At 38.4% G+C, this 23,103-nt stretch overlaps 1 protein-coding gene across 1 annotated transcript in view; it reads right to left on the bottom strand.

Annotated features, from left to right (window-relative positions):
* Window positions 1-23,103, bottom strand: part of SLC38A11 (solute carrier family 38 member 11) — a 52,327-nt gene that overhangs the window by 13,413 nt on the left and 15,811 nt on the right. Inside the window, 2 exon segments of the mRNA XM_027129468.1 lie at window positions 1,700-1,861; window positions 2,883-2,953. Coding sequence (XP_026985269.1) covers window positions 1,700-1,861; window positions 2,883-2,953 — 233 coding nt within the window.

Genomic DNA, 23,103 nt, shown 5'->3' with positions numbered 1-23,103 from the left:
AGTGTGCGCAAACAAGACTAGATTTGCCTAAGGCAAAATGGCCTGAAGAAACAACCTCAGCTTATTCTAGGTTGAGTCTAAGTGTATTTTAGGGAATTATAGCTAGAAAAGAAAGAAAGAAAAAAAAACAAAAACAGACAACCAAAACCAAAACCAACCTGTCAGCTTTGTTATATAAAGACTTAATTATATCTGCACAATTACTAATGATAAAAACACCAGGAAGATGTGACTAAGAAAAAGGGTTTATGTCTTATAGAAAAGGCTTTTAAAACCAAGGTCCTGTGCAGACTGGAGCCTACAGGCTATTTGTCTTTGCAAACTATGTAGCAATAGTGATACATGGCAATGTTTTGAAACAATTTTAATCAAGATTTTCAAGGTCACTTCATTACTGCACTCTAATGGCACACACCGGTATTATAGTTTCGATGGCACTGGGATTTTGTTATTCAGCACTCTTTTATGAAGCCATCTTCTTTATTTCTTGAGAAATCTCTCCCTATAATCATAGTCACCTGTAACCTGCATTTGGAACAATGTACCACCCACCCAAGAGTACTTCAGTGTCATCTGAAAAGTAAGCTAAGCAGAACTAGAGGCTAAGAGACAGTTTTTAATGGGCCATATGTATCCAAAATGGGGTAGATGACAAGATGGAATGGAAAGAAAATGGGACTGAAAGTTAGGAGATGTGTTTTCTACTTTGTCAGCAGCCAGCTTGGGCAAGTTACTCCGTCTCTTTGTGTTCTAGGCAGGGGGTAAAACTAGTTATTCCACTTACCTTCCTAGGGTTGTCTGAAGGTCAAATGAGATAACAAACCTGCAAAAGCTGTGAAATGCATGAATCATAGTATTTAGCAGGCTGTCAGAATACCCTAACTCTCACACTACAGAGATGAGTGAATGTAAGGGTCAAGGATGTAGAAGAGATGACCATTCCGTTGTTGGGCCTAGATGAACAGAAGAAAAGAGAAGTGAATTCAGTGTGGGGTCCTGGGATGAGAGTTGGGGTGAGGAGGGAAAGGCCTGGTTTTGTGGGAAAGATGTATTTTGTGTTTAAGGCAAGAGTGAAACAACTAAGTAGAAATGTCCTGCAGGCAAGAGGCTGGAGATGAAAAGAAAGTTCTGGACTAGAGTTAAAACAATGAAAATCTCCAAGAATTTGCTGAGAGAAAAAAAGCCAACTTGCTTGACCCAGTTAATGGGGTTTTGTGGGGAGAGAGGGAGAGGAGGTAGGAGAAAGTAAAGATGAATCACTCAGAAAGAAAAAAATATTAAGGGAGTGAATGATGGTATGGTAGTGCTCTTTTCTCTGCGGGAGGAAAGAAAGAATGTACAGAACTGTTAAGTGACTCAGAGAGGTCCATGAAAATCAGAACCAAGAAGACTGTTAGCTTTGAAGAGTGGGAGGATATTGGTGTCCTCGAAAGTGAAACTGCAGTGGACTAGTAGAGAGGGAAGCTGGAATTCATGTGCTTTGAAGTGATACCGTGGAAGGAGGGAGAATGGACTACAGAAGAAGCTTAGCAGTTTAAAAAGGAGAAAATCAGGAAAATTAGGAGAGGCAGGAAGGTAGGGGAGAGAATGGGTTCTACTCTGAAGTAGAACATTGGGTATAATTGTACTTAAAATGAGAAGTGATAGCACCACTCCATATGAACACCAAAATATGCTAATACTGAATTTTTCATTTTACCTTGGGTGTAGCCAGTAAATGTCAAGTATCCGCATGTAGCAAAGAGAATACTGATAAATACAGAAATCAAGGTGGACACATGGATGATGCGAGACCACTTAGGTACTGTGGGTTCTTCCAAAGAACCATAAACTAAGAAGCAGTTATGGTGGCAAATAAATGCTGCAATACAAGAAAAAAAAAAAAGCATTATTAAAGCAAGCACCATAGTTCTCCCTTTCCTTCAGAAAATTCAGAGATGTATGCTACTTTGAAATACTAATGAAGTGAAGTTCAGATATATTAATTTACTAAATATGTCAGAAATAATCTTTCTAACAGCTGTAGGAATGAGAAATTTCATTCACATTAGGCTTATATTCTCCTCATGTCACTCTTGATATATACCAGGCCTAGCCAACTTTCTCTCCCATTTCCCAGTGGCCTTTCCAATCTTAAAGGAAATCTAAACAACACCATATTTTCAATCCAGGGCTTCCTTTCCCATCTGGGATATAACAGAGTAACTTTAGATGGCCAATTCACAATACTCTGTGTGCAAGGTTTTGAAGAAGTCCATAACACTTGCTAGATTTTCAAGTTAAGAAACAAGAAGACTTAAATGAGTTTTCTGCATGAGGAAGAGACTTGTCCAAATTGAAGCACATTCTGGTGATGAGTGAGAAAAGTTTGAGCCTAATTTTATGTTGGCACAAACTGGATCATATGCTGCTAATGGGAAGTCTAAAACTTAGGACGTCTGCTCTCCAGACACACAGCACCTTTTTTTTAAAAAAATAAATTTACTTATTTATTTTTGGCTGTGTTGGGTCTTTGTTGCTGTGCACAAGTTTTCTTTACTTGTGGTGAGTGGGGGCTACTCTTCGTTGCGGTGTGCGGACTTCTCATCGTCGTGGCTTCTCATTGTGGAGCATGGGCTCTAGGCGCGCAGGCTTCAGTAGTTGTGGCATGTGTGCTCAGTAGTTGTGGCTTGTGGGCTCTAGAGCTCAGGCTCAGTAGTTGTAGCACACGGGCTTAGTTGCTCCGCAGCATGTGGGATCTTCCCAGGCCAGGGCTCGAACCCGTGTCCCTTGCATTGGCAGGCGGATTCTTAACCACTGTGCCACCAGGGAAGCCCCACAGCACTTTTTCCTGGTACAGAAGACTCCATATTGAGAAAGGGCCTTGGAAACCATCTACTCACCAAACGACATTACACCAACAGCCTGAATAGCATTGGGCTTTGCAAATATCCAGGTATCTTCTGTTTTTGGTCTAGAAGAGAAATCAGTTAATTTGATGAATGATTAAACAAATGCAAGCATAAGTATAAAAGAAAACAAGAAATGATGTCACACTATAAATTGAACGTCTTTAAGTCAGAAATTAATAAGGGGCTCCCATTCATCTTTTTAAATTGTAAATAAATTTCCTGGGAATACCAATGTTACTGTTAACCTCAGTCCTTGAAAATGCATGCCCATGACTTGGAGAGACTCTAGTTTTGCATATTTAGAATTGACCACTTAACTCTGTGACTTTATCTACTTATCAATTTAACAACAAACATTTGTTATGCACTCATCATTTGAGATACTTGTTGAGGGAGATTCAAACATTAATAATGCAAAGTTCTTCCTCAGTTAATCAATGCTGCTCTTTTTTTTTTTTTTTTTTGCGGTATGCAGGCCTCTCACTGTTGTGGCCTCTCCCATTGCGGAGCACAGGCTCTGGACGCGCAGGCTCAGCGGCCATGGCTCACGGGCCTAGCCGCTCCGTGGCACATGGGGTCTTCCCAGACCGGGGCAAGAACCCGTGTCCCCTGCATCGGCAGGTGGACTCTCAACCACTGCACCACCAAGGAAGCCCTCAATGCTGCCCTTTATTTCCCTTTAACTCTTCCAGGTTCATCCTACCCGAGGGAAATTCACAGTTGGTGCTACAGTTTATTGAGAAAGGTAGACTTGAACTAATATTAATTGAAAAGGTACTTAACTATGTTCTAGGAACTATCCTATGCTATCTCAATCTTCACAATAACACCTAAGTATTATTATGACCATTTAATGTACTAGGAAAGTCAAGCTCTGGGTGGTGACATATCTGGTCAAGCTTCCACAAACAGTAAGTAAAGAAGTTGAGATCTGTCTCTTTGGTCTGTCTCTTCCTTACTGAACTGCCAGTCCCCTCAAATTCCCACCTGTATATACACTTCTCAAAGAGGTTTTAGAAATATATGTACTTTAAATAGCTTGAATAAGTCTCTTTCCTAGTGGAATTAAAATATTTGCCAACCTGTCTATAGGCAGGGATTGGTCTCCCTGTTTAACAAATCCGTGAGCAGCAGTGAAGAGCACAGGCTCCAAGGTCAGACGGCCTGTGTGATCTGGCCCCATCCACTTATTAGCTATGTATCTTAGGCAAAGTACTTAACCTTTCTGTGCTTCAGTTTTGATATCTATAAAATGAGGATAATAATAATAGTACCAAATTCACTGAGTTATTGTGTAAATTAAATAAGAAAAATATGTAAAACTTTGGAAGAGGGCTTCCCTGGTGGCGCAGTGGTTGAGAGTCCGCCTGCCGATGCAGGGGACACGGATTCGTTCTCCGGTCCGGGAAGAACCCACATGCCGCGGAGCGGCTGGGCCCGTGAGCCATGGCCGCTGAGCCTGCGTGTCCGGAGCCTGTGCTCCGCAACGGAGAGGCCACAGCAGTGAGAGGCCCGCGTACCGCAAAACAACAAAAAAAAAACTTTGGAAGAGAGCCTAGCATACAGTAAGTATTCAATAAATGGTCACTAGTATTATCAGCTTATGTATTAACATTGTTATTATTATACAGTTTCATTTAATAGAAGGTAGCAAATGTCCAAAAGTATGGCCGGCTTCCCTGAAAAGGAAAGGCTTCAGTGAGATCCAAAAAAGGCATAAGATAGAAGAGGGGGACAGGGAAGAAGGGTCCTAGAAAGCATAAAGGTACTAGGTATAAATCCATCTATTTCCTAAGTTTGTTATTCATTCTCAATGTAGACACAAAAATGTCTCATCTGTTTTGTCAAAGTTAGTGGGATTTATGCATTATATTACTTCTTTCCATATTTGAAATGAGCATTACAGACACAAAAGAACTAAGGAGCAAGCAAGGGAGGCCTCCTGCTGTTACAGTGCTTGCTCAGAAACCCATAGTTTGTTGAGTGGGAGCTGCTGCCACCTGCTGCTTCCATTACTCATTGCAGTGAACATTACCGACAGCAGCATACCTGTCAAACTCCAATGTTAATGTGGAAAAATACAAATTTTGTCCACAGTCCTTAAACATTTTTTTGAGAAAAGGCAGCACTAACAATTGTAGAAGCTTGAAGATTTTTAACTTTCTAATATGTTTTAAATGATCTACTTTCCCTGGTAGGGTATTCCCAGGTGAATAATATTCATTTTTCCTTTCAGTACAGATTGTGGTGGTGCCCTACTTTTTAACTCTTATATTAGTAATGAAAAGGTAGGAGTTTTATTTTTATTTTTCTTCTTTCATTTAAGTTTAAAAGGTTTTTCCTGGTCCATATGGTTCCTTGATATTCCTAGATAAGATGGAGTGTGAAATAGTACCTATGATGATTTTGGATTTTCTGTGTTCAGCTTAATGATGCTGATTTTATAAGATGGAAAATACCAAAAACATGTTACAGATAGGAAAAAAATGTATGTCCAAATCTAGATAAAGAGAAGGAAAGAGACACTGAATATGGTTTTCCAAACTTTTATAAACTAGCCTGGGATTGAGTTCCAGAAAAATGGTTCCACAGAAAAAAGAAGAGAGAAAGTTTCTTGGTATATTTTATGAAACATTGATACTTAATGTGGATGAGAAAATGAAGTTACAGACCACTCTGACTTTAGAATATAGATGCTGAAATAGAAAATGAAATATTATCAAATGCAATCAAGCAATGTTTAAGAAAAAAATCATGTCTAAGAAGAGTTTTTTCCAATAAGTGCAAGAGTAGTTCAGTAATAGAAAAATCTATTAGTATAAGTCATCACATTAACAGATTAATGGAGAAAAAAGCTTATGACTGACCATTTCAAAATAGGTAGGAAAGCGTACAATCCAGTATTTATTTTGACAAGCATGCTAAGCACGCTATTATTAAAGTAGAACTTCCTTAACCTAATAAGGAATATATACCAAAACCTATAGCAAGTGACATATTTAAAAGTGAAAAATTAGAAATATTACAATTAAAGGCAGAAACTAGATGAGGATGTTCACTATCACTGCTTTCAGAATATACTATTGGAACTCTTAGCTAATGCAATAAAATAAGACAGTGATAAGATATGTAATCATTGGAAAGTGATAAATTATTTGGACACAATATAATTATGTACACAGAAAATTCAGGGGAATCTACTGACAAGCTATTGGGATTAATAAGAGCATTCAGCAACTTCACTGGATACAAGCTCAATATACAAAAATTAATAGGGTTGATGTATACAAAAAAGAACCAGTTAAAATGTTTTTTAAATGGCAGTGGCAACAAAAACACTATTTTTAAAGATATGCATAATATTAATGTCATGACATAATTTTATTGAAAGACAAACAAATGGAGAGATATAGCATATCTATATTTATGAATGGGAAGACTCAATATCATGTAGATGTCAATTCTCTCCAAATTAATATTAAATTTCAAAGAATAAAACATAATATCGATGGAGGAGAGATTGTTTTAAACCTATAAAGGCAGGCTTCCCTGGTGGCTCAGTGGTTGAGAGTCCGCCTGCCGATGCAGGGGATACGGGTTCGTGCCCCGGTCCGGGAGGATCCCACATGCCGTGGAGCGGCTGGGCCTGTGAGCCATGGCCGCTGAGCCTGTGCTCCGCAATGGGAGAGGCCACAACAGTGAGAGGCCCACGAACTGCAAAAACAAAACAAAACAAAACCTATAAAGGCAAAAACCATAAAGGTAAAAACTGATAAACCTGATAAAATCAATGGAAGGTAAATATTAATATAAAATGTATAATAAAATAATCCATATTCAAAGTTAAAAAATAAAGAAAAGCTAAAAATTGGGAGACGAAATGTGTCTTGCATATAACCAAGAAAGGGTTATTATCCAGTGTATATTAAATGCTACTGCATATCATAATAAAAAGATATTCCAATGAACAATAGACAACAGGTAATTGACAGAAAAGGAAATGAGAATGGCCAACAAATATGCTGTATGTTGCTCACCCTCCTTCATAATTAGAAAAATTCAAATGAAATACATTAAAAAAAAATTTTAAACCTAATTCAATAATAGCAATGTTGAGAAGTTGCTAGGACAAGATACAATTATTATGGAGAGAACTGTAAACTATAAAACAGTTTGGAGAAGATCCTGGCAATATCTAGTAAAGTTTAAGGTACTCAAAGCTTATAAGCAAACAATTACATTTCTAAATTTCTAAACCATCAGATTGTATGCTGTAGAGCAATTAAAAAGAGTCACCCAGTGCTAATTTTATCAAAATGGAAATATACTGAATACAATATTGAGGGAAAAATAGTGAGTTATATTAGAGAATGTACATTTTTTTTTACCATAGTGATTATTTATGAATATTTTACAAACATACTAATCAATACTAATATGTAAATGCATAGTATAAGTATAGAAGCATGAACAGGAATGATTCAAACCAACTTAAGAATAATAGTTATGTCTGGGAAAAGAAAAATGAATCCAACTTAAGAATTATAGTTATTGCTATGGAAAGAGAAGTACATTGACTTTTAAATATGATAGTCTATTGTTGATAAAGACTGGAACCAAATATAGAAAATTATTTCAAAAAGATTTAGCCCAATTTAAAACTTTCTGAACTTTATATAATTATACAATATTTTCTACATGAAACCTTTTTGGATTTGAACTTAATTTTTAAGCTTAAATTTCCATAAATAGTCTATAACTGAAATTACATTCTTCCTACTGGAAAGTCATTCAAATCATTCAATTTTCAACAAATATTTGCTGAACACTACCAATGTGGCAATCAGTGTTATGGCCACTGGAAATGCTGCAGAGAAAAAGACAAAACAAAGAGGTCAAATATTTTTTATTCTGTATGATAATCTAGAATAGCAGCATACAATAGTGTGTTGGGGAGGAAGACATTTTCCGCTATTCTAGGTTCTTCTAGCTGCTCTAAGAGTTAAATTGACATGAGACAGATTAACAGGAGAAAATCAAACAGAAGTTTAATGACAGGTATACATGGGAGAGACTCAAGGGAACTGAGTAACTCGCCAAAATGGCCAAAGCCCTCACATTAAATACCATCTTTAGCTAAAGGCAAACAAGGATGTTGGGGGTAGTGGTTTGGGACTTCGAAGGGGAGGAAGGCAATTCACATGAAGGTGGAAAAGTAAATGTTTGGTAAAGAATGTCTGCTGGGCCATGTGGAGACATGGGACATTTAGCGGACCCTGATCTCTAGCCCTTGCCAAGTTTCTCCACCACACCTAGCACATATTCTTTGCAGGTATCTCTGGTGATTGCTCTATTCCAGGAACGTCCCTCTATCTGAATTCTTTTAGGCAGTGAGGAAGAAGGTCAAAGGTACTTCCTGAGTCTTTTGGGTCTTGTTTTCAGCTTGAAATAATCCACCTGCCAAAGAGACACCTTTTGGCATGGCGAATTTTGCTCCCCTACAATTGCTTTCTGTGCTGATGGAAAGGTTCTACATCTGTGCTGTGCAATATGGTGACCACTATGCACATGTGGCTACTGAGCATTTAATAGTATGGCTAGAGTTAATTAATTTTTAATTCTATTTAATTTTATCTAATTTAAATAGTCACATGTAGGGGGAGATAAATTAGGAGTTTGGGATTAACATATATACACACTACTATATATAAAATAGGTAAACAACAACGACCTACTGTATAGCACAGGGAAATATACTCAATATCTTATAATAACCTGTAATGGAAAAGAATCTGAAAGAGACTACATATATATTTATATATATACATTTACATGTATAACTGAATCACTTTGCTGTAAACAACACTGTAAATTAACATTTGCAACTAACACAACATTGTCAATTAACTATACTTCAATAAAAAATCATAAAATAAAAAAAATAGTCACATGTGGCTGGTTGCTACTGTGTTGGACAACATAGATCTAAAAGGAGTGGTATAGGTAACTTTTGTTGCAGAAAACCTAATTAGCTTCTAATGGTCTAGAAGAGTTAAAGAAATTACTTAAAGAGGATTTATTTTTCCTGCAGTGTAGCTTATGCGGTAAGTTTCAGCTATTTACCAACTGAACTTCCTGAGAGGCAAGAAGAAGAATGGAGGAGATGAGTGTAACAGTAGACAAGAAGAATACTTTGTTAACTTATAAAGAACCATGGCTACTAGAGAATTTGAGAAAGAAAAAAACAAGAAGAAGAAAAGAAAAAGAAGATGAAGAAAGCAAAAAAATAACAAACTGGGAGAAACAAATCAAAATTGTCATTATGAATACAGACATGGGGGAAAACAGAGTACATAGTAGTCATATTGAAATATTATTAAATATGAACCAAGTAAAGACTAATCTGTTATTACAAAGTGATTAAATTATAGGATGAGCACTTTCCTTTTTTTTTTAATTTTAAAGATAATTCACAATAAGTAACCTGTAACAGGAAATGGTTTTCAAATGATTTTTCAAAATCAAACATATTAACATAGAACTCTTCAGGAGTATTTCTTTTGTACAAAGAGAGGCTAATTTTCTTCTGAAGAAACCCCAAAATAAGAACTACTCTCTGGTTTCTTTTTGTTTTAGATTCTTCTGTTGGCACCGTCAAAGTTCATTTCCCTGAGAACTGAAACCAACCACATTTACTGGTGTGTGTCTAGAGTTTGCAATGGAAGCCAACAGTTTTGAAGTTAGTCCACTGCGGTCGATAGCATCTCTTCAGCAACTGTTAATGTTACCTAGTAATGCATAAACCAGCTCTTTATCCCCATCTGGCTCCTACCTGCTTCTTTCATTTAATGTGATTATTTGCTGGCTATAGATAAAACTGTGATTAATATTATCAATAAGGGACAACTAGAACAATAATGAACTTAATTTCCACTGTGAAGGAACTTTCTCTCGACTAAGGAAAAACATATGGAATACAGAGAGCTGAAATGGAAAAAGTTAATGAGCTTTGGGGTCAGGCGGATTTGGATTAAAAATTTTTTTTTTAAGAACATAAATTACCATTTTTCTTTTCCAATGGTACAAAACAATTTGTCAAAAACAATTTCCAACTTAAAATGAAGAGTAGAATAAAGTTTTCAAGTATAATTTCCAAGATTAACCCTGTACAAATGATATACGTATTTTAGAAGTTCCAATACTTGCTGGGGAATTTTTTAAACACTAAACATCTTTGTGATTAAGCCTACTTTAATCTTATCAATTAACCTTCTAACAGCATACTGTGAGGGAACACAAGCAGATTAAAAACACCATGCTGTTTTCTGCACAAGAGAGACCCAGGTGATGCGGTGACATGAGCGTGTCTGGCCTGATCAGTAACACGGCAGACTTCATCTTCAGACCAGCCGACCTGCACAGGGGGCCGCACAGACCCGTTCTCTCTCTCTCTCTCTTCTCTAACTTGGAACAGTAAACATTATTTTAGAACATCTTAGCAAACTAGGGGCAAGTTTACAAACCTCGAGTCTCACAGTCACTCTAGGTGGGACCTCACACACCTGGGGTGTCTGATTTCAAATAAGCCTTGGAAGCCCTCTCATGCTGACCTGCCCCTTTCGCTGCTCTCCAGATGAGAGGGTCAAGAGCCTTCTCACCCTTCTTTAGGCTGTCACCACCCAGAGGCCAGCATATCTCTTGATGTCCACACAGGCGCTGGTGGACATTGCCACACAAGGGCAAAGAAGTGTGAGGCCTCGGGGAGCCCTGCTCCCTGGTTTGGAGCCTGCGGGAGCCCTGGCCCTGCCCCTCCTCCTCGCTTCTCCTCCCCTCCTCTCTTCTGGCCTTGCCCCACGCCTCCAGCATCAGGTCAGCGTGTGCTGACCGTGGTGTCTGTGTGGGCGTCCTGGTGGTCATCAGGCCTGCCCGGGGGTTGGCCAAGTTGAGTGAGGCCATGCAGGGCCACGGGTCAAACAGGTGGGCGTTGTGCACTCATGACAAGGAAAGACCCTCAAAAGAAAGTGAAACTAAAATAACAAAGAACTTCTGCCTAAGAATATTTGGCTTTAGAAGGTAAATAAAATAATTACATTTCTTAAAATATAATTTTCTGACTGACATTCCTAAATCCTACACGTACATTACTTCCTAACTGCAGATTTTCAAAAGGCAGTTAATAGAAAGACAATTCGGGTCATGCTTAAATAATATGAGATAAACTTTAAAGATCAGATTATGTTTTCCGATATTTATATACACATTCTACGGAGAGATGGCTATTGAAAACAAAATAAAATAAAATAAAAACAAATGAAGTCTCACTCCTGCAGAGAAGTAAAGCTCTTTCTGAATCAGACAGGAAAGTGAGAAACCAGACCCAGCTGTGCAATGTCTCCACCAGCGACCGTCCGAGAGCAGCATCTATGGTCATGCCTAAGATACCTCCTTCTGCAAACAACCCTTCAGACACATTCAAAAATGTCTCACTGAGACCTAAATTAGGCTTTTAAGATTTGGTCACTTCGTGGGAAAAGCTGGTTGTGATCTGCAAATGACTATTATCAATTCTTGACTCTCGTTTTGTTATTTTACTCCTTGTAACGGTAAACGCAAAACTTAACTTTCATCTCTGAGACAAATATAGAGCACACAGTCAAAATAAATAACATGGAGAAGAGAACATTCCTCTGGGCAGTTACAAACCCTTGGGGAGGGGATGCTTGGCGGTCACCATGCCAAAGCCCTCTCTCATGGCCCTGCTCTGACTGTGTCGCTCCGTGTCTCCTCTGGGGTTGGCGTGATCTGCCGAGAGGGAGGGGTTGGCAGGGTCCCCCTGCGTCCAGGGGGACAGCCACTCGCGCACAGTGACCGCGTGTGCCTCCATCTGGCGCTGCAGGATTTAAATTTTAACTTTATGATATACTAGCAGGGTGACTTTGGGCAGACTACTTAATGACACTGGTCTTAGTGTTTTCTGCTGTAGAACAGAGACGATATTAATTGTATTTTGTATATCTGACACAAAGGTTATGAGAAAATGAATGAGACAGTGTGGTATATAGTGGACAATCAGTGTTAGATGGGCCTTCTTCTGCTCTTTTTCCCTTTCCTCATGTTATCACTAAAGTAACAATACATGTCTCAGTCTGGGTGTAAGGACCTGCAAGTTCGTGAAATGCAATCTTCATCATGGTATTCATATTCTTTTAGAGAATGAAGGGACCTTGAGAAAGGCAAGCTATCTTTTTTTTTTTTAATTTATTTTTTATTTTTTGCGGTACGCGGGCCTCTCACTGTTGTGGCCTCTCCCGTTGCAGACCACAGGCTCTGGACGCACAGGCTCAGCGGCCATGGGTCACTGGCCTAGTTGCTCTGTGGCATGTGAGAAGAGCATGTGGGATCTTCCCGGACCGGGGCACGAACCCGTGTCCCCTGCATCGGCAGGCGGACTCTCAACCACTGCGCCACCAGGGAAGCCCTAGCTATCTTATTTTAAATAAGCAAACGTTTAATCTTGATAACAGATGGTACAAATGCAACCAAACGGGCAGCCGTTTGGTTTTGATTATGGTGAAAAAGATGAAAAAATTCATTTATGCTTTAGATATTGACAGATAAATGTTTGGTATTCCATCCCACCCACCATACCCCATACAGTTTTCTGCACAACTGGGTCTGCCAAATTAGTGCAGCTTCCAGCTGCAGAAAACCCCTTGGGTAATCTCAGGGCACGTGGAGCTGCTCAACCCCCCTCCAGGGTACAGCTTAGCCCAGCTATCAGTTCCCCAGCTAAGTTGTAGCTTCTCTGTGCTGATATAAATTTTGCTACAGTGGTGTGGAGACTACCACCAATGGAATCTTTGTTTGAATAAATTCAAAATGAATAAATTCAATGTTTGAATAAAAGAGGGCACTCATTAAACCTTAAGATACTGGACATCTAAAATGGATAGAGAGGCAAATTGCCTGATTACTTAATCACCACTTGGATTACATCTTAGACTTGAAAGGAAAAAAAGTATAAAATTATCCTTTTACATTTTTAAGATTCTATCTATACACACATGCACATAGATTAAGGGTTATTCTTGGTGTTAAGTTACAATGACATAGAGGGAGCTAAAGATGTGAAAGAGCTAACTCACTTTGCTAAACCCCCGTGTATAAAGGACTCAGACACACCATAAAGCTACTCAGGATGCTCCAGCAAAAGGAGAAAACAAAGAAAAAAAGAAAGATGTGAGAAACTGGAAGTAGGGTGTCTAAGACAAAAAAAGAGGTGAAAGGAAGTCCTAGAAAGACAATGGGGCAGCAAACTGAGAAATCACTCTATCTAGAAAGGAGCAAGAGGACGAAGGCTCTGAGACTCCTCTCTAGGAAAAATAACAAGATTGGTAGATTATCTTATATGTTCGAGCATTTGGAAAAGGAGTAACAAAAATAATCAAAGTCAAAAGCTAAACTAGGAGAAAATATTTTTAAAAGACACATTTCACAAAGGACTCATTATCTCCAAAATATACAAAGAACACTTCAGACTCAACAATAAGAACACACATAACTCAATTTAAAAATGGCCAAAGATCCACTGACCCCCTAATAGACCCCTCACCAAAGAACAGATCCTGAGAGCAAACAGGCATATGAAAAGATGCTCCAAACCATATGTCACCAGGGAAGTGCAAATTAAAACAACACTGAGATACCACTACACACCTTGAAAGAAAGAAAAAAAAAAGTACAGCCATTAGACTGGCCAAAATCTAGAACACTGACAACTCCAAATGTTGGTGAGGATGTAGAGCAATACGAACCCTCATTCTTTGCTGGTGGAAATGCAAATTGGTACAGCTACTTTGGAAGACAGTTTGATGGTTTCTTATAAAACTAAACATACTCTTATCATAGGATCCAGCAATCACATTGCTTGGTGTTTACCCAAAGAATCTGAAAACATATGATCTACACAAAAACCTGCCACACCGATGTTTATAGCAGCTTTCTTCATAATTACTAGAACTCGGAGGCCACCAAGATGGCCTTCAGAAGGTGAATGGGTAAACTCTGGTACATCCAGATGATAGAATATTACTCAGTACTAAAAAGAGATGAGCTATCAAGCCACGAAAAGACAGGAACCTTAAATGCATATTACTAAGTGCAAGAAGCCATTCTGAAAAGGCTACATACTATATGATTTCAACTGTATTTCATTCTGGAAAAGGCAAAACTGTGGAGACAGTAAAAAGATCAGTAGTTGCCAGTGGTTAGGGGTGGGGGAGAAGGGGTGAATAGAGGAAACACATAGGATGTTTAGGGCAGTGAAAATGCACTGTATGATAATATAGTTATGGATACATGTCATTACACATTTGTCCAAACCCACAGAATGTACAATACCAAGAGTGAACTCTAATGTAAACTATGGACTTTGAGTGATTATGATGGACTAACCTAGATTCATCAACTGTCACCAATGCACCACTATAGTAGGGGATGTTGATAATGCGGGAGCCTATGCATGTGTGGGGCAGGGCATTTGTGGGAAATCTCTGTACCGCTCTCTCAACTTTGCTGTGAACCTAAAACTGCTTTGAAAAAAATCAATTTTTTTGTTTTTTTTAAAGCTAAACTGAACATCCAACTAAACATGATTAAAAACAAAACCCAAAGCAAGTCTCGATTCTAGAAAAAACATAACAGAAGGGAAATATAACTAACTTTGAAACTTGTGTTAAGTCTTCACATATTATGATATAGAAGAAGAAGAAAAATAATTTGAAAGAGCTAAATCCTCATCTACTATATGACAACAGTAAGAATCCAGAAATAGCAGTTACAAGCACATTACCTAGAAGTAAAAATGTAAATGCCAAAAGATACAGCTGAAATAGGAAAGGATTTGGTAGGAGGCAGCTCTATTTCATTAAAAGCAATTTGTAATATTTGATGTTGTAAAAATATGTGAATATTCTTTTGAGAAAAATAAATCCAAATGAAAGCAATATTGGGAAGAGGCAGGATCTTTTAAAATGTCTTACAAAACTTCAAATAAATCATGGCAACATAATGAAGGTTTATCATAAGGTTCAGATCATTTAAGAAGCAATGCTTCCAGTGTTTTAACATATTTTAATACTGACAGGAATACAGATTGGCTTGTAGCAGTTTGCAAATACTTTTACAAGAATGATTGCTTCTCTTACTCTGAAAAATCCAGACATGCTTAGTTATAAAATTTTTAGAAGTCTTTTCCTTACGTGTGCGAGGTGGGGAGGTTTTCGGGGCTTAAATTCATTTTGCAAAATTATCTCAGTTTGGGTTCTTGGATTCAGGTTTTGCATCCTATTTTGAAAGACATACTTTTCCTTATCTCTGTAACAGTAGATTTGTAGTAATAAGCAAGTAGGAAGCAAGTCCCACCAAATACATCTCCAGTCTTCACAGACTGGAGAAAACAAGCTGCATAGGGATTGCTTCTGATCACCAGAACATCTGACCTCCGATCAGGAGGTCGGACACCACATGTGTCTGTTGTACCTGACCAAACTCTTTTCAGCTAAACACAGGCACCTTCCAAATCAGACAATCTCGGCAGAGCCTGCGTTTTTCTTAAGAGAGCCTTACATATTAACCTCTTCAACCAGATACATCTGGGAGTTAAGTGCTCTGGCTGGCACACAAAGGCTCCACGTTTCCTGTCACACCACAAGCTATTAGTGACATAAGCAGATCTGCCCACTTCCCTAGCTCCACATCAGCTGACAGCTCTCTGCCATTTCCTCGCTCCCACCTCACTTTTCTTCTGAGTCTGTTCTATAGACAGCTGTGGTCCACATGAACACATACAGCTGTTCAGGAACATTCTTCCTGGGTATCACCCTAAACATCAAAATGGATCCTTTTTTTTTTTTTTTTTTTTTTTGCGGTACGTGGGCCTCTTACTGTTGTGGCCTCCCCCGTTGCGGAGCACAGGCTCTGGACGCGCAGGCTCAGCGGCCATGGCTCACGGGCCCAGCCGCTCCGCGGCATGTGGGATCTTCCCGGAGCGGGGCACGAACCCGTGTCCCCTGCATCGGCAGGCAGACTCTCAACCACTGCGCCACCAGGGAGGCCCGGATCCTTTTGTTTTTAAACGGAAGTGCTCAAGGTTTATATTAAAATAAATGTAATTTCAGATGTGTACTCCAGATGATGGAAGTTGACCCTTGAACAATGCAGGGCTTAGGGGCACTGACCGTCAGAGCAGTCGAAAATCCAAGTATAATCTATAGTTGACCCTCCCTATCTGAGTTTCGCATTTGTGGATTCAACCAATTGTGATTGTGTAGTACTGCAGTATTTACTATTGAAAAAAAAATTCCCAAATAAATGGACCCGAGCAGTTCAAACACATGCTGTTCAAGGGTCAATTGTATTTACCATTGGGGTTCTACTAATAATAATCTCTTCACATTATTATTATTATTGGCTGTGCCATGCAGCATGTGGGATCCCAGTTCCCCGACCAGGGATCGAACCCGTGCCCCCCTCCCTCCCCACCAACAGTGGAAGCGCAGAGTCCCAACCGCGGGGCTGCCAGGGAATTCCCCACCTTATTATTATATGCTGTCCCTGTACAATCCTGTTCATATCAGACTCTCCCTAAACTCTAAACTTGCATTTCCAAAACTTCCTTTTCCTCTCTCTCCACCCCAAGGGTTACTCAAAATTGATATTAAAATTAAAAATTTATGTTTTTTCCAGACCTGCTTCCTTTTTTATCCTGGTTAACAACTTAAAATAAGCTGGGGTTTTTCATCGATGTTCCCAAGCATTTAGTAAATGCTTTACTGGATGGACAGACTTTTTCATTTTCTCCTTTTGGTGGTGAGTTCTGGACCATCTACAATTCTGGTTGTCCAAGCTGGAAACCTTGGCAACACCCTCCTCTGTTTCCTTTTCTTTTCTGCCAACCTTGCCTTTATACTGTTCCAGTTGTCTTTTGCCTGGATGCTTGCCTCCAGAGAGCCTCCTCCCAGGCCTTTAACCCCCATCTATCCTCACCTCTGCGGTGTGAGAAGTCCAAAATGAAGACTCGCTGTGGTTACTGTCCTGCTGAAGAACTTTCAATGTCCCATCAACTAAAGAACAAATCCAACTTTCTTGGCACTACATGTAAAGCTTTCCTTCCATGTTGGTCTCTACCAACCTCTCTACAATCATCTCTTCGTTCTCTCTAGATGAACTTTCAACTCAGGATCACCAACATTCTAGTTACTTCCCTAACACAGAAGCTGTACAGGTGGTGGCGATGAGAGAGCAGAGGTCAGTAGATTAGGAAAGCACCAATATTCAGCAGTTTTTCAAAAGAGATAATATGGAGACATGACCATTGTTAAAACTATGATAAAATATATATTCGAGGAGAAACATAAAAGCAAGATAGAGTTTTTGAGAAAATTCTCAAGGGATGCACTTTTATTTTCTTTGATAGTTCCCCCAACCAGTGGCAGTGTCCTTCTTCTCCAGGTACCTCCTGTTAACGTTAAATCTTTAGTTCCTTATACACCTCACACCTCTGGGCCTCACTCATTTCTGCCAACAGTAGCTTCCCACTCTTCCCTTCTCTCCTTTTTTGACCCAGCTAATCCCAGTACATTGTTTTAAAAACAGCAGATCACATACTGTCTTATCTTGAAATATTACTTGCCTGCCCAGGTTGGGCTAAGGGCCCTTCCTGTTTCCATTGCGTTTTGCCATAATTCTATTAAATATTATATTGAGATTAACTGTCTATTCTCCCCATTCACAAACTATAAATATCTGAGGTCATGGACTGTGCTTTCCTCATCTTGGCAGCCTCAATACCTAGAAGAGTGACTGGCATAAGCCAGACATTTAATAAATGCTTATTAGCTGAAAGAACAGGTGACTCGATTTTTTGCTCTTTGGTTGTTAATCTGTACCACAGACCAGTCTGGCTTCTAATCGGAAATAACACACAGGTGGCACATTTCACTAAGGCAGCCATTTATAAAAAAATAATTGATGGGCTTCCCTGGTGGCGCAGTGGTTGAGAGTCCGCCTGCCGATGCAGGGAGACACGGGTTCGAGCCCCGGTCCAGGAGGATCCCACAGGCCGCGGAGTGGCTGGGTCCGTGAGCCATGGCCGCTGAGCCTGCGCATCCGGAGCCTGTACTCCGCAACGGGAGAGGCCACAACAGTGAGAGGCCGGCGTACCGCAAAAAAAAAAATAAAAAAAAAATTGATGATGAGTGGGATGAGTCCTTAACACTGAGCAACCCAGGCTGCTCCTTCAGCTCCACTAACACAGGGACTGGACTGATCTCCTCGGAGAACATATTGTCTTACAGCTGTTTTTTTCTATTTTCATGCAGACTCAAGTCACATGATGGTTCTATTTGTTGCTTCATGTCAGCAATTGGTCTGGGAAAACTTAACACTAGCTCTAGCAGTGCTACAGAACACAGTCAAATGGTATTTTAGCAAATGAGTGAGCAAATTTTATTAGCATGGAAGCAGCCTTAGGAACATTTTCTTTGCCAGAGAATGTTTTTGTATTAAATTTTTAATGTCCTAAGATCATTTTCATTATCTCATGACTTCAGTCCTGTCCAAGGAGCACTCTATATCATGAATTCCAACTTTTCAAGATTTCCTGGGGGACTTTCACTCCATCTTCTGCCTTGGTCTATAACATGTTCCATATCTCCCATGGTAAAAACGGTAGTTTTTAGACTTCTTACTGCCTTAAGCCACTGTTTTGTCCTGAGATTTTCATTCACTGAGGCTCTTAAAAAACAAAAGGGTTTTTTTTTTTTTTGGCCAAATTCACTTAGATCTTAATTCTCTCTAAGCTACTTTCCAACTTTATCATTTGATTGAAATGCCTGAAGGTCACCAGTAACCTCCTGTCACCTCAAGTGGACATCTGTAGTTTACACCATGCAGTCTACTCCCGCTTCCTGTGGCATCATCATTGCCTTGATTTCCTTTGGGATACCTTTTCCTCTGCTCAGAGTCTGTGTGCTTTAGCTGAGCTGATCCCATCCTTAGCTTCAAAGGTAGTCATGTAACATAAACATAAGCAACTCAGTACAAGGCATGATCGTCATGGGTCCTCACTAGAGCCAATCAGAACTAATACTGGAATTGAGGTTTGAGGTAAAATAAAAGATTTTTTTTATGGACTTGGACTTGAATAGATGTAGGCTAAGATTGCCATTGCCGTCTTGTCACAATAAGGGGAAAGTCTTTCAGACACTAGAGCCAAAATAGGATATGAAGCCAAAGGACAAAAAAAGAAAAACTATGATTTTGTTGACTGAGCTCCTAAATCCAACCAAACCTAATAACAGAAATAGCCTTGAACTTTATAGCTGTGTGTGTCAATAAATTCTCTCTTGCCTCAACCAGTTATGGTTCTATGGTTGTTGTCGTCTGCAACAAAAATGGCAATAATTTATGCACCATCAAAACAAATCAGTGGCTGGTATCTGCCAGAACTAATCATTCCCTTTTCAAATATGCACTATTCCTTTGTCTTTACCCATTTTTTTCTGATCCTTCTTTAATCCCCTCTAGTTCCTCTTTATATATAGCTATAATTGTGGAATTTCAGGGTTAGAATGAATAAGGGGTAACAAAACTAGTATGTATTGAGATCCTTGGAAAAGGCACATTTTATATGCATAAATACCTGTTAAAAGTGTAGACACATTTTTTGAAATTATGTTTGGAACACACTACACTATTGATTAAAATGCTGTAAAAGAGATGTTATATGAAGGGAGACTAGTTATAAATTTGGACTGCATGCTATCATTTCCATCCTGAATGTAAAGAATTGAATATTAATGAGGCACAGAATGAAGGTTTTCACAGTGATAATGCCTCTGATTGTAGTTTGAAAAAAAATGGGAGAAATGTGTTATTGCATTTTGATACTAGCACACTTTCTGGAAAGCAATTAGATTGCGTTGTCACCTCAGTTTTTAGAAAGCAAAAGGTTAGAAAACACAATAAAACTGAACATTATTTCCAAAAAGAAATGAAAGTCATTGGACTGTGAGATATTTGAAATCATATCAAAAAGCAGAGTTTATGGCCCTATGAGTTATGGAAAAGGAAATTGAATTGTATGTTTTATTTTTAAAACACAACCACTACAAAGGTGTTTCCATAGTAACAAGGTCAATACCAGTCGCCATTGCAGACCTTCCTCTTTTCTGATACTGGGTTTAAAGATCTTTTTCAAATACCACTTTAAAAGTCCTATGAAAAAGTACAGGGTTTCTGATCATTCATCTGAACAAAAAAATGAGGAAAAACACACATGGAGTATTGAATTTCTCATGTTTTATGGATTATAAGCATTCGTGGCTGTCATATTTTCAGAGAAAAGCCTGCCTGACTAGCTACTATGCCAGCCCCTAAACATGGGATTTGATTAGCCTGATTGTAAATCTGGACAAACAGAAGTTGTTTGCAGTAGTATTCAAACAGAAATAAAAGGCAGCACAGTATTAAAAAACACACTTCCTTAACATTTAAATATTGAAAGAGTTAACTAAATAATCCCTGTTGTTAGAAAAATTTCAAAGACTCAGATAAAATATGATTATCAGCACTAGAGGAAGGTTAAAAAGATACAGGTCACATTTTGTTTATAAGAGAAATAAATAGCTCTTGGCCATAAAAATCAATTCATTTAGCACCACCAGGAAGTGGCTTCTCCTTCCTCTTTCCTTTGTATCAAGATACACTGCCTATATGACAGTCATTCGTATCATCTTATCTTCCCCACTAAACTGTGCACCCCTCAGAGCAGAGATACTTTCTCTTTGTGTTCACAATAGTATCTCACACACATTTTGTATGTAGAAGACACTGAAAAAAATAACTGAAGGATGAATCATGAAAAATAACGACACAACAGTAACTAAAATAACAAAATCTCTGGCCTATTTTTAGAAATGTGTCAGTTAAAATGTGTACTCATGATTTTAATCTCTTCAAACCAAGAGGCTCTAGATCTTTGTTCACAAACTCAAAACCATTAAGTAATAAATCCAGTTGCCTGACCCCTACATCAATTCCTTCAGAATCTCTGCAAGTAGGGCCCTGGCATCAGCATTTTTTAAAGCTACTCAGGTAATTCTAATGTGAAGCCAGAGTTGAAAATCATTGCTTTAAACTGTTCTGCTTGGGCTCAACTAATGGCTTATTTATTTACTTCCAACTTTTAGCTGCTTGCTTTTTTTCCCCTCAATATTCCCTCATAGTACTCTATTTCCCAAATCTATTAACACCTTTTATTATAACTTGATTTATTCTCTACATGATAAAGGCTTCAATTAAAATAGTTCTGGCTTATAAAAGTAAAAATTTTAAGCAAAAATTATTAGTGTATTTTGTTCAATACACTTATTAGCCTTTCGTTGCTGTGAATTCAGCTTCTGAAAACCAGAGCAGAATACAGTACCAATATTATAGATGTTAAATACATCCAGTAGAATTTAATATGTGTTTTTGTGCTTTTAAGCTTACCTTTCCCAGGCCTGTAATGCCTTTTACACCCTTATCTATCTGGAAAAATTCAGATTCCTCTTTCAAAACGTCCAGATCATATTTCTCTTCCTCTAGGAAGCCTTCCTTAATTCAGACTATCAAGAACTCTCTTCTTCGGTGCTGACACTGCCGCTCATTTATGCTTCTATTTTGCACTCCTAATACTGTATTGTCATTTCTTTTTCTTTTTTGTTTTTAAAATAAATCCCTCATCCATAGTTGATCGTGAACAATGTGCAGTAAGTGCTGCACAGCAAAATAGTTAGAAGCCATAGGTACTCAATAAGTGTTTACTAGATGAAGGAATAAATGGCCATATTGAAGTGAACCAGGTACATTTCAAAAACACTATCGCTATGGACTGAATTGTGCTCCCCACAAAATTCATGTTGAAGCCCTAACCCAAATTCGTGATGGTATGTAAGGATGAGGACTTTGGGAGATAATTAGGTTTAGAAGAGGTCATGAGGGTAGGACACTCTTACTGGGATTAGTGCCTTTATAAGAGGAGACACCAGAGAGCTTGCTGTCTCTCCCTCTGTCTGCCACATGAGGACACAGCAGGAAGGCAGGCATCTGCAAGTCAGGAAGAAATCCCTCACCAGAACCCAACCAAGCTGCCAGCCTGCAGAACTATGAGAAAATAAATATCTGTTGTTCATGCCACCCAGTCTGTAGTACTTTGTTCCAGCAGGCCAAACTGACTAATACAACTATGAACTGGGATTAAGTTATTTGAAGATAACATTAATATAAACATTACAGATATTTATGCTATCTCCTTTTATTGAAAACCTTAAAAAAAGTTTTTTTTTTAAAGAAAAGACCATATGAAATGTAGTTAGTCTAGATATTTCATACTTCCTTTCAAATAAATTTAAGGCATAATTTTTGGTATTTTCCTGGTAAATTAAGAAGCCTGACATAAGTCATATATAGTGGAAGATGAAGTGATTTTGCAGAACAATGTTCAGTAGGAAAAAAATAAGTTACCTGGGGGATGGCATTATCAATTATAGCTATTCACCAAGTTTCTTTTTTTCCTCACAGATAACAACTGAAGACCCAGCATGTTCCTTGCACTATGTTAGAGATTGTCTTAAATTAATTTTATTTGTCTTATGTAGGATAAAGAAAATATTTAAGGTGTCATGGAAACTCCATAATGTATTATTTATTAATTTATTCAACAAATAGTTATTGTGCATTGTGGGAACTCAATTTTGTGTTTAAAGCTATTTTAAGCTAGTTTCATTACGGCATTCTCTTGGGACTGTGGATACAAACTACCCAGTCCTTATCTGATAAATCTATTCTATAATCAAAGCATAAGAACTGTGTGGTTTACATCAGTAGAATCTCTACTTTGAATTTCACGGCTAAGTAACATTTTTAAAATTTGTGGAACCAATGCCAAGTTCCCAACATTTTATTTGGCCAAATAATAATGTAAAAAACAAATAAATATCATTACCAACTATCACTATTAGTTCACAAATGACAAAGCATTTTAACACAATTAAAGAATATAATCTTAGTAGAGAATAAAGGGTGGTTTTCAAGGTGACCACATTTCATTAAATAGAGAAAAACATCCACTATATTCTTTACTCTTCTCATTTCAACCTAGACTGGTGAA

Source organism: Aethalodelphis obliquidens, unplaced genomic scaffold (genome assembly GCF_003676395.1).
Source record: "Aethalodelphis obliquidens isolate GAN/ISIS:26980383/991018 unplaced genomic scaffold, ASM367639v1 scaffold2, whole genome shotgun sequence".
Lineage (NCBI taxonomy): Eukaryota > Metazoa > Chordata > Mammalia > Artiodactyla > Delphinidae > Aethalodelphis > Aethalodelphis obliquidens.
Note: the sequence above shows the minus strand (reverse complement) of the source record. Positions and strands in the feature narration are given on the sequence as shown.